We start from the raw sequence: 15,622 nt of genomic DNA on the forward strand, positions 1-15,622 counted from the left end.
TACTGAACAATTTTCTTCTTCAGATCAGCATGTCTTCTACAAAAAGGACTCTTTTTATGCATTTTGACTTCTGTGAGAAGCTCAGACTACACTCGTATGATTGCCTCAAGAAGTGTATCTACTGCCTTCACCCTGATCACCAGGTGAGAGACTGTAAAATCTGCAGAGGTTTCTCTCAAAAAACTTTGAGAGAGCCTTCAGAGGCAGAGAGGCCACCAAGAAACAGTGACAAATACCCAGTGCCGGCCACAATCCCCACCAGGTCTTGCGAAATTGGTGGAAAGATTTCCTGATTCCGCCCCAAATGGTCAACGATAACAACAGATTGTCTTAGATATAGTTTCCAACGTTCACACTTTAGAATTTCAGAAAATCCCTCCAAATTGCCCAAGCCCTGGTCCTCCGCCTTCTCATCTAATGGAATTACTATCTCAGATAAAGGTCATGTTGCACAAGGGAGCGATCAAAGTGGTACCAGGCGCACAGCGAGCAATAGGATTTTATTCAAGAGTTTTCCTCATAAGAAAGAAATCGGGGAATGGCGCCCCATCTTGGACCTATGTTGCCTCAACAAATTCTTGAAAAACAGACCTTTCATATGTGGTCTCTTCAGAAGGTGCTTCAATAAGTGAATCAAGGAGATCAAATCACTACCTTAGACCTTCAAGACTCCTATTTTCATATCCCCCCCCCCAAGCACAGGATTTTCTTATGCTTCAGAGTGGTTGGCATGGACTATCAGTTCTGGATTCTACCATTTAGCCTTCGTTCGGCTCCTCAAGTGTTCATCAAGATTCTAGCATCGGTGGGGGCCCATCTACGTCAAGCAGGGATTCAAATTTTCCCTTAGCTGGACGATTGTCTCATGAAAGCAAAATTCTTTACAGTGGCAAACAGTCGTACTCAGAAATACCGGTGCCTTTTCCAGTCCTTCAGGCTGTTCATCAACGTTCCAAAGTCTCTGCTAATACCCTCGAGGGTCAGAATGTTTGTAGGAGCAACATAGACACACAACAGGCAAAGACCTTCGCCTCGCTGGAAAGGCATGAAAGGATTTGCAGGCTAGCAGTTTTACTCCTTGTAAGAAAGTCCATTTCAGTACGGAAGTACAAACCGCTTCTGTGAATGCTGTCCTCCTGCATTCCCCTCACTCCCAACTGCCGCTTGAGGATGAGATCCTTGCAAGAAGAACTAGACAGTCAGTGGTTACAAATCTCAGGGTCCTTTGAGGAGATCATCTGGATAACACCACAAAAGAAAGATGCGCGTCAATAATGGTCTCACATTCTGAACACAGCCACAGGCCAGTCGTTCTTAATAGATCCTCCGAATTACTTCTATGACTGACGCCTCCATCGAAGGATGGGAAGCACATCTGGAGAGTTTAACAGTCCAGGGCAAATGGGACAGCCAGCAACGGTTTCTACAACTCAGTCTGTTGGAACTCAAGGCTGTTTTCCTGGCTTGGAAGTCCTTTCTTTCAAAAATCTCAGGCGCATCAGTTTTAACCTGGACAGACAATACTACAAGCATGCTCCATCTAAACAAACAAGGATGGACAAAATCGACACGTTGTCTTACAAGCCCATCAAATTTGTGATTGGGCAATTCAACATGAGATAATCTTAATAGCTGGACATGTTCCAGGAGTGGCCAATATCCTTGCAGATTCCCTGAGCAGGTCAATTTCGGCCAACCATGAGTGAAAACTGCACCAACCAACTTTGGGTCGCCTCTTTCTATCATAGAGCAAACAATTTCTAAAAGGCTTATACTTTGTACCAATCCTACCACCCTCCCTAAGTTCCCATTGGATTTTCTTCTAAATGATAAAGACTTTTTTCCCAAATCTGCAAACACCAGCAGAAAGATCTTTGCACTCTTTAGATCCCAAGAGATGTATCAAATTCTATTTGCAGAAGACCACCAGCATCCTAAAAATTGACCAGCTGCTTGTGGCATATGGAAATGTCAGGAAGGGATATCCTGTTACTAAACAGAATATAGCACGTTGGATTTCAGCAGCTATACATTTATGCCATCAACAAACAGGCAAAACACTATCTTCAACATTGAAAGCTTGATAACTCATTTTGCCGGTGTGCCTTTATAGCAGATTTGCAGAGCAGCAACATGGTCCAGAAGGCACATATTTACAAGGCATTACTGTTTGAAAGCCACAAGCAATGCTGACACAGCTGTGGGACAATCATTTCTTCATGATCTTTTTCAATAAGATGAGCCTCTTTCCTTCCCATATGTTTTGTCTATTCTTTTTATTTGGTTGATAACTGAATTAAGTTTGTTTTTTCGTGTACACATTGTTATGTACACTTGTATATTTATATACATATATGCAGGTGAATGCCAATAGATATATGTGTATATATCTACGAATGTATCTGTGAAGCATTTTACTATGTACAGGATTATGTATGTTTTACTGCATGTCTTTTATCAGCATACATACCTACAATACTACTGCTATCTATTCGAATTCAAGCATGTGAATCTATGAAAGATACCCCAATACTGGAGAAGAAAATAAGTTACTTCCCTGTAAACTGTGGTTCTCTAATATTGGTATCTTTCATAGTCACATGAGACCCGCTCTTCTCCCCATTGGGGCTCCCCAAGTTATTTATATACACTTGAATTTCACTTGTGCTCAGAGCCTGGTGCCCCCGTGGTGAGGGTTCTACAGGGGGCCGTCGCCTTATTGACTGGAATTTGGACCATTCCTAATGACTAGGACGAGATGTTAACATGAATGTTTTTTCTCTTTAACTTCAATTTAAAGTCCTTACTTACTGCTTTGAATGTACTGTGGGACACCCACTTCGACGACGGGGAATGATTCAAGCATGTGAATCTGTGAAAGATACCAATATTGGAGAACCACAGTTTACAGGTAAGTAACTTATGTTCATTCTAATTGATATGAAGCAAAAAAAAATCCCTAATACAGTCCCATTTCCTAGGGATATAGAAACACAGAATACGTAATGCTGGTGGTCAATAGAATTATGGAACACAATAGGAACAAATGATGCTACAATGTCAAGAAATACACACTTCAAAAATTAGCAATAACAAATCATTATTAAAAAAGAACACAATTTATTCCATCCAATACATTTGTGTATATAATTACATGAAAACATTCATTAAAAAGGTTTGGGAAAACTGAACGGACGTGTTTTGTACTGAGCTGCCGTAATCTTGATATCTTCTGAAACGTGGATTAGTGGTACTGTAGAGTACAGTAGGAGGTTGATAGGGCACCGCTATACTCAAGACAGTTTTTGAAAAGTATATTAATGTGCGGCGTGTTAGTCTACCTTCGAGTGGCTTGTACCAGAAGCTCTCCCTTTTTTCATAATACTGCGAAAGTCGCGTAAATTTCAAAATGAGCTTGCTTGAAGCATAGTGACCTGTTGGTGCCAACTCATTCTTTAATACCCAGTGAGACTTTTGGGGCATAGGTGTATCCTTATTTACACTCACGCCAAAGTACTTGACTACTCAAGACCTGAATTTTCTCTTTGCTCACTGGGCTATTACTTTAAACATTTGAGTTATCATTGCATCACTTCCTAGCCTGTTTGTACCACTTCACAAAGAGACCAGTCTTTCATAAGCCACTGTGACCCTGGTTAAAAAAAAAATGTCTGGCCCAATAAATTAGCCCATGGTTCTTCTGCACACAATTATATGCAACTAACCTGCTGGGTGATGTCTTATTGAGAGTTACTTTGCTTCTTTCACATGAACCTCAAGATCCAGCTACTAATTACTCACAGATTCAACCTCTACGTTCACTACATTCGAGTCTCTTCACTGATCCTTATTCGAGGGATCCCAGAAAATAATCAAATTGTTGCCCTTTAATTACTTAATGTTGCCTATATGTCAGTATTTTTGGTATTTAAGTTAACCTGTGTAATTTGTAGATTGTAGGCTACAGAGAGAAGCAGTACTGGAGAAAATGTGCACTACAGCAAGATATCTTTTTTTTTTTGCAGCCCAAAGCACACCAGTTTACAGTGAAATCATTTAATACACCAACGAAATGTAATCAATGCACGTCTCTTATGGTTGGTTTGATACGGCAAGGATGCACTTGTGAAGGTAAGATCAATCACGGTGATCTGTTCTGCATGCATACTGAGTGAAAGCTAGAGTGAAGTAAGTAGAGTGCTGCTGACTACAACTGATACTTTTCATTCATATATATATATATATATATATATATATATATATATATATATATATATATTCAAAACCGCGTCTCAGCAGCAGAAAGCAGCTCCCGCCCTGCCGCAAAAACTCCTCGGACACGGATATATATATATCCTATGTGGTACTATTTTGTCAACATTTTCCTTACTTCCACTCTCGTGCACATTATGAACTGTCTGTGACCCCTAAAAAGGAAGTTACATCACAAGGAAAGGAAGTGCAATATGTAGACCTTTCACATCTAGAGGAAGACAAAGTTAAACATTTCCCTTTACTTTCTTGAAAACAACCACAAAGAAGATGGGCAATAGGCCAGTGTCTGTCCGTAAAAAAAAACTATGCGGAAGGCAATGCACTGCGAAGAAAAGTATGTTTGCCGTAGCCGTATTCTGTATGTTCCTGTTGCAGTGACCATTTTTTGATAGATGTCTTGATAGCAGGGCCGGACAGGGAACCTAAAGCAGCCCTGGCAATTTTGTAGTACAAGGCCCCCTAGAATTATTGTAAGTCAGCAACCCTGTTAACATATATATCTGCTACCGTGTAAGTCACATTTGTGTTTCACCCACCCCAGTATACTGCATTTTTTTTTTTTTTTTATTTTATATTTTTTTATATAGCGCAAGAATCGACCCCTTGCGGGGTATCTCCGCGCTTTGCTCGCAGGTAGCATGGCAGGTGTTGACAGAGGTTGTGGTTATCAGCTGACAGTGGAATATTTATTCTTCCAGAAATAGACAAGTTTTTAGTTTTTTCCTGAAAGAGGGATGGTTAGAGGTTTGTCTTAGGTCGGGAGGAAGTTTGTTCCAAAGATTGGGCCCTACCAGAGAGAAGGCTCTGCCACCTTGTCTGGTTTTTTTAACCAGAGGGGTTTTTATCAACAGTTGATTGCTTGATCGTAGTGCTCTGTCAGGTTTGTAGAGGGGCAGCTTTTGAGTCAGATATTTAGGGGCTTTCCCGAACAAGCATTTGTGGACTATGCAACAGATTTTAAATTTGATGCGTTGCCGTATAGGCAGCCAATGAAGTTCTCGCAACAAAGGCTTGGAAGGGGTTCTCGGGGGGGCATTCAAAACCAGTCTGGCCGCTGTGTTTTGGACTACCTGGAGGCGGTTTATGGCACTCTCATTGGCTTGTATTAGGAGTCCATTGCAATAATCAATTTTACTCATCACCAAGGTCTGCACTAAGGTCTTTCTGTAATTGTCTGATAAGTATGGGAAGATTCGTTTTAGCAGACCAATTGTGTGGAAACATGCCCCCGCCACTGTACTCACATGTTCCTTTAAGGTTAGATTTTGGTCTAACTTCACCCCCAAATTTTTAACTGTTAGTTTTGGGGTGGGTACTGGTCCCAGGTCTAAGGGCCACCAGTCAGGGGACCATAGTATGGACGCTTTTCCAAAGAGCATTGGCTCCGTTTTCCCAACGTTGCATTGGAGGCGGTTAACCGCCATCCAACTGGATATAGCCCTCATGCCTTCCGCGAAATTATCCCTAACATTGGAATTTAGGGAATGGAAAGGGTAGAGAAGTTGGGTGTCGTCAGCGTAGGACACCGGGGTGAATCCGTGTTTTCTCACAATCTCAGCAAGGGGGGCCACGTACACATTAAACAATGTGGGGCTTAGGCATGAGCCCTGTGGCACCCCCTTTGTAAGCATCCTAGAGGAGGAGCGGTAAGGTCCCAAGCTGACAGATTGTGAGCGCCCGGACAGAAAGCTCGCCAGCCAAGAAAGGGCCTGTCCTCCTATGCCTACTCCCTGTAAACGGCTCACGAGGATCTTGTGGGACACAGTATCAAAGGCGGCCGACAGGTCTAACAGCACCAGAATCATTGAGCCTCCTCTATCCTGTGACATCTTGATGTTATCAGTCACGGAGAGGAGGGCTGATTCGGTGCTGTAGCTGGGCCTGAACCCAGATTGAGAGTGGTCCAGGCCCCCTGTCTCCTCTATGAAACTGGACAGATGGATATTAACATGCTTTTCGGCCAGTTTACTCAGGAGCGGCAGCAGAGAGATAGGGCGGAGGTTGGCGAGCTCTGTCCAAGGGGAGGTGGCATTTTTCCGAATAGGATTCACCACTGCCTCTTTCCATTGCTGAGGAAGTTTACCTTCTTTGTAGGATAGGTTCAAAACTTTTTGGATAATGGGGCAGAGGGCAGTGCTAAGCAGGTTCATCACTCTGGAGGGAAGCAGATCGAGGGGGGACCCAGTTTTTATTGTGTTTAATAGAGATTGTATGTCAACCTCAGAAATTTCTGGGATTTCAGTGAAAGTCTCAGAGTTAGATTGTGGACAAAGAGCATCAGTCGTCTCTGTGTTGTTGGGATGTTTGGCCAATATCTTGTCATAGATGGTGTCAATTTTATCTTCAAAGAATTGTGAGATCTTATCACACAAATCCTGAGAGAAAGTGTCCGGACTTTCACATGCTATGGGGTTGGTGAAACATCTTAGAATTTTGTATAATTCTCTGGAAGAGTTGTCAGCTTCATTTATTTGGGATTGAAGGCTGGTCTTCCTTGCCTTTTTTATATTTTTATAGTAAGAGGAGACAGCTTGTTGGTAAAGCTCTTTGCTTTCACTGGAGTGGTTCTTCCTCCATCGTTTTTCTAATTTTCTGCACTTTTGTTTTTCAATTTTTAATGCTTCAGTATACCATTTTTCTTTTTTGTTATTGGTTGTTGGTAATTTGACCAGTTTTTGAGGGGCTAGGAGGTTAATTGTGTCGAGTAGGGTGGCATTTAGTTTGGCAAGGGCCGAGTCAGAATTGTCAGAGTCGGAAAAAGTTGGTGTTTTCCAGGTTTCTGCGAATGCTTCTGGAGTAACCTTATGCCAAGGTCTACGTTTAATACTCATGGTGGCAGAAAAATCGGGAGATTTGGTCAATTGCATGAAAGAAAATTCCAGCATGCTGTGGTCGGACCAGTGTACTGATTTGGGGGGATGGCAGTATATTGACGAATCATTAGAAAAGATGAGATCTAGGGTGTGGCCACCTCTGTGGGTGGGACCACTGTTACATAAATGCAGGCCTAGGAGGGCGAGGTCTGCCAGTAGGAGCTTGGTATCAGGGTCTTCTGGTATATCTGCGTGGACATTAAAATCTCCAAGTAGGATGAAATGTTCTCTTGCTTTCATATGAGGAGCAAGCATTTCAGTGAGAGTTAAGGAAAAACTTGTGTCGGCGCCAGGAGGACGGTAGACTAATGCGCCCTTCCAGTGGTTTTTACTTCCAGTATTTATTTTGAAGATCATTATTTCCATAGATGGAAGTAAGGCTTGTTCTAATATGGAGATGCGAAGACTGTCTTTGTGTATTATAGCAGTGCCGCCACCAGTTTTTATCGGGCGGTCCTGTCTCAGGATTTTATATCCTGTAGGGATCCCTGTCATGACAGAAGGTATAGTATGGGGTTTTAACCAAGTTTCCGTTAGGAAGCATATTTCTGGTTTGAGGCTGAGAATAGTGTCCCATATTTCAATGCAGTGACGCGGGAGAGAGCGGACATTAAGTAAAAAACTTTTCCAGCCTTGCTTTACTGGCTTGGGAGTGGGTAAGGACCCTGGTATTATGGTATTAATAGTGGCTTGAAAGCCACACTGACAGCAGGGAATAGGATCCTCAGGATTGGGCCAACCACTGCCTGCACATCGGTGGTGATCTAAGGGGCGGAGAGATCGTAGGAAGTGAGAGGAGTACCTGATATGCGAGTCTCCAGATGAGGCCAGGCCACAGGGGGGGTGGAGGGACATGGGGGCAGGGTGGGTGGCCCCTGGTCCCGTCCTGTCGCGGACGGGCGCAGACGGGCCACTCTTTGGCTACTCTTCGGCTACTCTTCGGCTCCACTGCGCGCGATCGCTGCGCGCTCACTGGAAGGCGAAGGCTAAGTAGCCCCGAGAGACCCAGCTGCTAGAGCGCTAACCGCCCAGCAGTATGGAGACAGGAAGTGGTGTCCTCCCTCTAGCATTCAGAGGGGAGGCGGATCAGAGAGCGTCTCCTATGACGGCGATTGCACCAGTCAATAGGGTGTTGTGGTGGTGAGTGTGGGCAATGCGATCGATTTTACAATTTTAAAATTCCGTTTTCTGTTTTAGTCACAGATTTTTTAAAAGGGCTAAAAATACAATTTCCAATTCAAATATTCACACTCACAACATAGATGGAAGCGCTAGCTCAGTGCTGAAGCCTGTGGCGAGCAAGCGGTTCACGAGGTACTGCCACTACCTCTTACCGCAGCGCCAGGAAGTCAGGCTCAGCCTAAGTAGCCCCGAGAGACCCAGCTGCTAGAGCGCTAACCGCCCAGCAGTATGGAGACAGGAAGTGGTGTCCTCCCTCTAGCATTCAGAGGGGAGGCGGATCAGAGAGCGTCTCCTATGACGGCGATTGCACCAGTCAATAGGGTGTTGTGGTGGTGAGTGTGGGCAATGCGATCGATTTTACAATTTTAAAATTCCGTTTTCTGTTTTAGTCACAGATTTTTTAAAAGGGCTAAAAATACAATTTCCAATTCAAATATTCACACTCACAACATAGATGGAAGCGCTAGCTCAGTGCTGAAGCCTGTGGCGAGCAAGCGGTTCACGAGGTACTGCCACTACCTCTTACCGCATAGGGCACCGGGTAAAACCAGTGAGTGACTGCATTCTTAACAAAGACAATGTAACCATCCACAAAGAAAAATTGTTCCTTTGAGTGCCTTTGTTCACAGGCTTTCATTCAATCACTCCTTCCTTCTTTCTCTTCTGCTTATTTTCTGCCGTTTATATAGTCTATCTTTCTTTTTCTTTCTCATTTTACTTCCCATACACATTTCCTCCATGCTATTCAAATAAATACCTATCTATTATCCTTGATCTTCCTAGGCACTTTGTGTAGCTCTTCTCTAGAACACTATGAAGTAGGGTCTGCATATTAATAAAATAGTGTAAGATCTGTGTGGCGTATGCAGTGCCCCAAAACATGTCCACAGGGAAAGCTTCTGTGTGTACAGTTTATGCTTTCATTTCTGGAATCATAAAAAAAGTGTTCTATATTCTAAATAATGTTTACATTAAAATCTAACAAAACCAGAATGTCCCAATATAATCTCAGACTCAAACAGACCATTTCCAACTAAAGTGCAAGCATGTAATAACCAGGTACCTTGGAATTACATCATATCCATATGGCTCAAAAATTGTTTATTGGTATTGAGCATTTCTCATGGGAACCAACTTTATTTGAAACATGCACTTATTTTTATTTAATGGAAGTATTTTTCATAGCTGTACAGATTTTAAGGTTTAATGGCTGATTCGATGAAGACCCTCATTTATTAATTTTTGTGCATCAGAATTTTTTATTTTTGTGTATGGATTGCCGCCTAACGCTTTAAAGATGTGCCACATCCACATAGTAATTTATTTGGTTATTACTGTAATTTTTTTAAAACTGTTTATAGCACAAAAATGCCCGCTTTCTTCAGCTTCAGAGTGCTTTAGTGCACCACGAACAAGGCTGGCAGTGATGTGCCCTTACATTACTGGGATGACATCCTTCCTAAGCATCATACACCTCCCTGCCCCTATAAACGAACAATGGGGCTTCAATTCTTGGATTTTTTACATTTATTTTTTAATGTTAACCATTTATTTTGTTTGAAAAAGAAAAAATATGTAATAACATCATACATACGAACACATATGAAAGACAGTATTGTGCATAGAAATTAAAATAACACACAAAGTTAAATACAGTGAAAAACACATTTGAAAACCAAATATGTAATAGTTTTATTTTTGTAATAAAGTCAAATGCAAGTGAAAAACAATTCCAGTAAAAAAAAAAAACACATTTCTCTGATGCAGTCCACCCACAGACAGTGCTGCTCTGGTACTGCCATGTAATTCTATTTACATTATTTTTTAATTAAGGCACAGGTGTTCTAATTGCCATGCGAGGCAGAAAATGTCAGAGGGCACCCCCCTTTCAGTATTGCCTTATTCATGAGTACAATAACAATACAACTTCCCGCCAAGGGCCCATGCGTCCGTATCTTCGTTTTGTGGTAAAATACTATTGTTTTTCTCTCTTTGTGCGTCTAGGGGCTGATGTTGTGAAAGGAGAGAGGGTTTTTGCTTTACACGCTGACAGTAACAATTGCTGCAGGATTGTCCCACCCAAAAATGGAATATAGAAAGGACAATACAAAACACCTGCAGGTTTTAGGTCACTGACTATAGTTTCAGGAAAGTAGATATTTTTTCAGATAAGTAACTTTTCTTTTTTGCGCAATTATAAAGGTGGTTTTCAAACTTTGGACACAGCTGCATTCCCACAATTTAAATGCCTTTTTCAAGAGGGAAATGTTTAAGAACAGTGGAGTACGCCAGCAAATGTTCATTACAGAGAATATCCTACCACACCCTAGGCAAATTCAATAATATGCACTAGAATAACATCTAACAATCCAAGGACTGGAAACAGTGGTGTTATTTTTATAGGGTTCACTGTCTTTCTTTTTGCCAACGTTTAAGTAGAGCTATTTTGAAACCAGTTCATCATAGCCCAGTGCTGGTGTTCTCCAGGCGAGCATTGCTTATCTCAGCCTGTAAGCTGTACGCCCCTTCCGCAGGGCAGCGGAAACCTATATTTATACTTATGAAATAAAAGCTGATAATGATTTGATTTCCTCTTCCAACTTCCCCTTCTGAACATGCAACCCGGCTGGTTCCCATCAGAGTCCAGCACAGGAGTCCGAGATATATTATTTTACAATTTAGACACAGGGTGACCTTCTTTTGTATGTTTTTGACTTTTTATAAACAAGAATTTCATACCGTAAGTGGATTTTTGCTTGTTGCAGAGTTCTATTGCTCTCTTATTGGTAATCTCTGCCACATCATTCTCAGTGTATTTAGAGAAAGTCAGTGTACAGATCTATAAACACACACATTGTTGACTCAGGCTTTCCAACGCGACCAGACAGCTGAACCTCTCAAAATAGACAGTCCAAATTTAGTGCATATCTCTAACCAGCTGTGACAAACTGATGTGAGTTTTATAAAAAATAAAAAAAAATGCATTAATTTAAAATATTTTGAACTTGTTTCCCAGCCCAGCGAGGAATTTGCTTGGGGCAAGTGGAAGGAAGAGGTTGAGGTGATGCTTGAAAATTATGTGTAATGTTTTGCTTGACTAGGCTTGACCTTGAATAGTGCAGTGTGTGGACTATTTTGAGTATAACATATTGAACTAATAGGCCTGGGCACACCTCGTACACACATTTACAAAATAGATATTGCAGCATTGGTTACATATTGGTCATGGTTTCACGTTTCCAAATCAAAATATGATGCTGGTTAGAAATGTCCCAAAGGTATACAATGATACCAAAGTCCCAGGATCTTTGAGAATACCTTCACTAATAAACTCACTATGACAGTAAACAAGGTGTTTCATATTGCATCACTTCGAACTATTTTGAACTTTCCAACCCTACTCCCAGGCTGTTGATGAACTCAAGGTCACCAAATTGTGAAGGTTTAGAAGGCACTGAAATCCACATAGTGACCTTACCCACAAAGCTGAATGGGGAAAGACTTGGCTGTGGTCTTAGTCACAGTTTGACGGTGTATGGCTGATTTAATGGGGGCACAGTGTGGTGGAAATGAGTGGTGGATTGAGGATTTGGTTGGCTATTGTGGGTCGCAGAGATGAACATTGTCCTGTCTGTGGGTTTTTCCACTGTCTTCCCCAGCTTTTCCTTTCTTCACCCAGCATGGCAGTACCTGATGCGTTACCATGCCACTCTGACCTAGCCTTGGGTTCTACACGTACCATGCGTCAGAAAGGCACTGAGGGGGGGGGGGAGAAGAAAAGTGATAATCTAGTCCTGTGAATAGTCATAGAAATTTAGGAAAGATCTGGCAAATGGCACACCCAAAACTCCATTACATCCAATGCCAACATCCACCAGCTGGTTAGCTCTTTGCACCAATACATTGTGATGTGGTGTTCATTAAAGAGGAGAGTCTTCATCTCTTTCATCTCTTTCCTACATTGGAGCAGTGTTGGTGCAGACCTGATGGATAGAGGGGTGTTGTTCCAGATCCTGGGTGCATAAATGGAAATGGCCTGCTGTCTCGTTTTTTTTATTCACTCTTATTTGACTGAAGTCTGATGGTGTCCTGACTGTGGGTTCGACAGAAACCATCAGAGATGGGTCTGTAAGATAGGCCGGGTACAGGTCAAGATGGCTTTATAAATGATGGAGCAGGTTTTGAACATGGTGCAGGTCAGCATAGGGAGCCAATGGACTTTCTTCAGTCTTGGAGTGATGTGGTGATTTTTCCTGAAGCCCTGGGTAAGACGTCCTACTGCGTAAAGGGGTGACCTTAAGGGGTGCCATTGTGGGGTCTGGGAGGCCATGGAGTAGAGCATTACCATCATTTAGATGGAAGAGTACGAAGGCAGCAGTTCTGAAGTCGCTTTCTGGAATCAACGGTTTCACTGTCTCTACAGTTGGTACAGACCACCCTTGTGGTTTTTTTGGGCAATGTGTTCTCTGAGGATGAGGTTGGTGTCCAGCATGAATCCAGGTGACTTGACATTCATTGAAAGTTGGGGTTGAAAGCTTTCAAGGTTCATTTATATGCTTTCAATGTCTGCAAGCATCCTCATGCTAAAAAGTAAGATACACAATGTAAGAAGGGCATTGAGATTGGTCTTGCTGAACCTTAACCTGCAAGAAAGTGTTAGTAGGTGCACATTACTTTGCTTAGGTTAAGTCCCGGGCCCCTCAAGCTCCTGTCAGTGCCCTTTCTTGTTGGCTGGAAGCTGCCTCGGATTTGTGGTACGAGTTTGTAAAAGAAGAATCAATACTCTGCCTTTAAGAAACCAAAAAACAATGGTGAGAGATTACAGAAACGTATGGCTGCATAGCAGTGAATTATTATGATCTTCACAAATTAAGACAGACTCTGTGCTTAGGCACAGGCCGAGAACAATTGTGTTCTCTAATGGTCCTTTTCTGACCAGTATTTCTGAGCCCTCAACTTTCCAGTTTTGGGGACTTGCAACAGCGTGGTTACCTAGAGATGAACTCATGGACGATAAATAAATATACTAATCTGCATTGTTGGACGTGATGCGCATGAATCAGCATTGCCATCTCAAGTCCTCTGGCTCCTAGCCCATTTAGTTTAATCTTTTCGAAGTCAAGTCCTGAAACTGTTATGGTTGGTGCATTTACAGCATTGTAAGTGATCAGGAGCGGTCTGGTCTTTGAGTGTGAGACCTCATATTGAATTTCTGATCCTTTTAACAAAGAAGTCATGTTGTTTTCCCCTAGTGGGATCCGTGTACTGATAGTGGTAAAGGAGAGAAGAACTGAGAAGGAAAATTAACAACCATAGACGCGAAGGTTGTTCTTGTGGACAATGTGCATGCATCAACTTTTTACGCACAAAATGTGACAGGTGAACCTGACTGTTATTATTGGATATATGTTCAGCTGTGGCTTTCCAGTGATACTCACTGTATGTCACGTCACAAAGGATTTAATGTACGCTGAAATCTGATGTATGAACCCTTTTCTTTTTTCTCTTCTGGGTAAAGTGTGTGGCTTCTCCTGTCACGTGACCTGTGCAGACAAAGCACCAGCCGTGTGCCCAATCCCTCCGGAGCAGACCAAGGGCCCGCTTGGCATTGATCCACAGAAAGGCATAGGAACAGCGTACGAAGGTCATGTTAGAGTAAGTATTGTGAATGTGGGAAGCTTTCTAGCCACACAGTCTTTTCAGTTTTCGATAATTGCTTTGAACCATGTCATACAGCAAAATACATTTTCAATCAATAACTATGTGCATGGAGTAGGGGTATACTATATTTGTAGTGCCGTGCAGAACTTACTCTGTATAGAAATCACAAATACTTCAGCGTTAACGTGCATTGATCATTATGGCTTTTGTCCCGCAGGTTTCAAAAGAAACACTTTTTTGATTGTGATGTAGTTTTCGTATTTCACGGAATTGTGGATTTGATATAAGTGTCAGAATACTGGAACATGCATTTCATGGATGTTAGTCACAGCTGTTTTAAAAACAAATATGCATGAAACTAGTACATTTCCTTGCATAGAATCTACTGGGCACTTATAAGTCCAAGAGATGAAAACCCCTATTGTAAATACAGCTATATGTATCTTACATCTGACCAAAGTTTTCAAATACAATTTTTAATGCGTCCCCTTGCAGTTGGCTGTTCCTTGTAAGTAATCTGCCTGTGCATACATTAAGGCTGAATTGAATTATTTGTCAGTTTGTAGAATCAAAGGCCTTGACCACTGAGTCTGTTAGCTCCAGGTTTAGTAGCCAAAACATATTGCCACCATCTGTTTCTTGGTTCTGGAGTTTTGATTCTGAATATTATTCTAAGGAATTCCTGAAAATTATTATTCCTGCCTGATTTCGCCCACACTCGGTAATAGACACTGGAATGTGTAAACTGTGAACCGAAGCCTGGTGTTGAACACATGCTTGTTTTATGCACTATGTGGTGCCAAACAAATCCCTCAGTATAATCATCTTTAGCACGGAAATTAAGTCCGTTATTAATTAAGTGATTATTTCACCAGTCACCTGCTAGCTCCACATTCTGGCCTTTTTCTTTTTTTTTTTTTACATGTTTTCTTGCCAAAGTATTAAGGAAGTTCCAGCCCCAGCTTCCTGCACAGAACTGATACCATGTTCACCTTCGGCAAAGCCTTAAAAACGTTTGTTCTATGCAGGCCAAGCAAAACAATTGTGATTTGGGTGCAGTATATGTTAATGCAGTTTTAAAGACAAATAAGTGATTTAATGGATAAATATTTGATTATGAATAGCATCACTTTCATAGAGGGGTTGGTCATTTTGTGGATCACCACTAAAGAAAGTGATTGTGCAGTGTTTACACATCGATTTATTATGCCTTACTTCAAATTAAAGTTAATCTGTATCCAATCTGGATATTGTTGTATTACAGGTTCCCAAGCCGACTGGGGTGAAGAAAGGGTGGCAGAGAGCGCTGGCCGTGGTGTGCGATTTTAAGCTATTTTTGTATGAGATTGCTGAGGGGAAAGCGTCTCAGCCCACTGTGGTTGTCAGTCAGGTGATTGACATGAGGTAAGTGTTCGGGTGTGGCATAGCATGTCCCTTCAGTCTGTGGCAAAATTGTAAACCAAATATTTATATTTTCAGAATACAACTTGCTTGGGTTTCTGGGCTTCTGGGCACAAAAATGAGGATTTCAGGTTGCTAAACTGGAATGGGGAGGTAAAGATCGAAGTTGTCAGTTTTGTAATGGTGAAGCCATAGGTAAACTTACAATTTGGACTATTAAATGAAGAAGA

At 41.9% G+C, this 15,622-nt stretch overlaps 1 protein-coding gene across 2 annotated transcripts in view; it reads left to right on the forward strand.

The window, feature by feature from the left end:
• CDC42BPA (CDC42 binding protein kinase alpha) overlaps positions 1 to 15,622 on the forward strand; it is a 1,077,984-nt gene that overhangs the window by 943,995 nt on the left and 118,367 nt on the right. For both annotated transcript variants that reach the window (XM_078649868.1, XM_078649869.1), the window contains 3 exons: positions 4,026 to 4,131; positions 13,849 to 13,985; positions 15,256 to 15,395. In XM_078649868.1, coding sequence (XP_078505994.1) covers positions 4,026 to 4,131; positions 13,849 to 13,985; positions 15,256 to 15,395 — 383 coding nt within the window. The remainder of the gene's footprint in view (positions 1 to 4,025; positions 4,132 to 13,848; positions 13,986 to 15,255; positions 15,396 to 15,622) is intronic.

The sequence above is a fragment of the Lissotriton helveticus genome, chromosome 6, assembly GCF_964261635.1.
Source record: "Lissotriton helveticus chromosome 6, aLisHel1.1, whole genome shotgun sequence".
Lineage (NCBI taxonomy): Eukaryota > Metazoa > Chordata > Amphibia > Caudata > Salamandridae > Lissotriton > Lissotriton helveticus.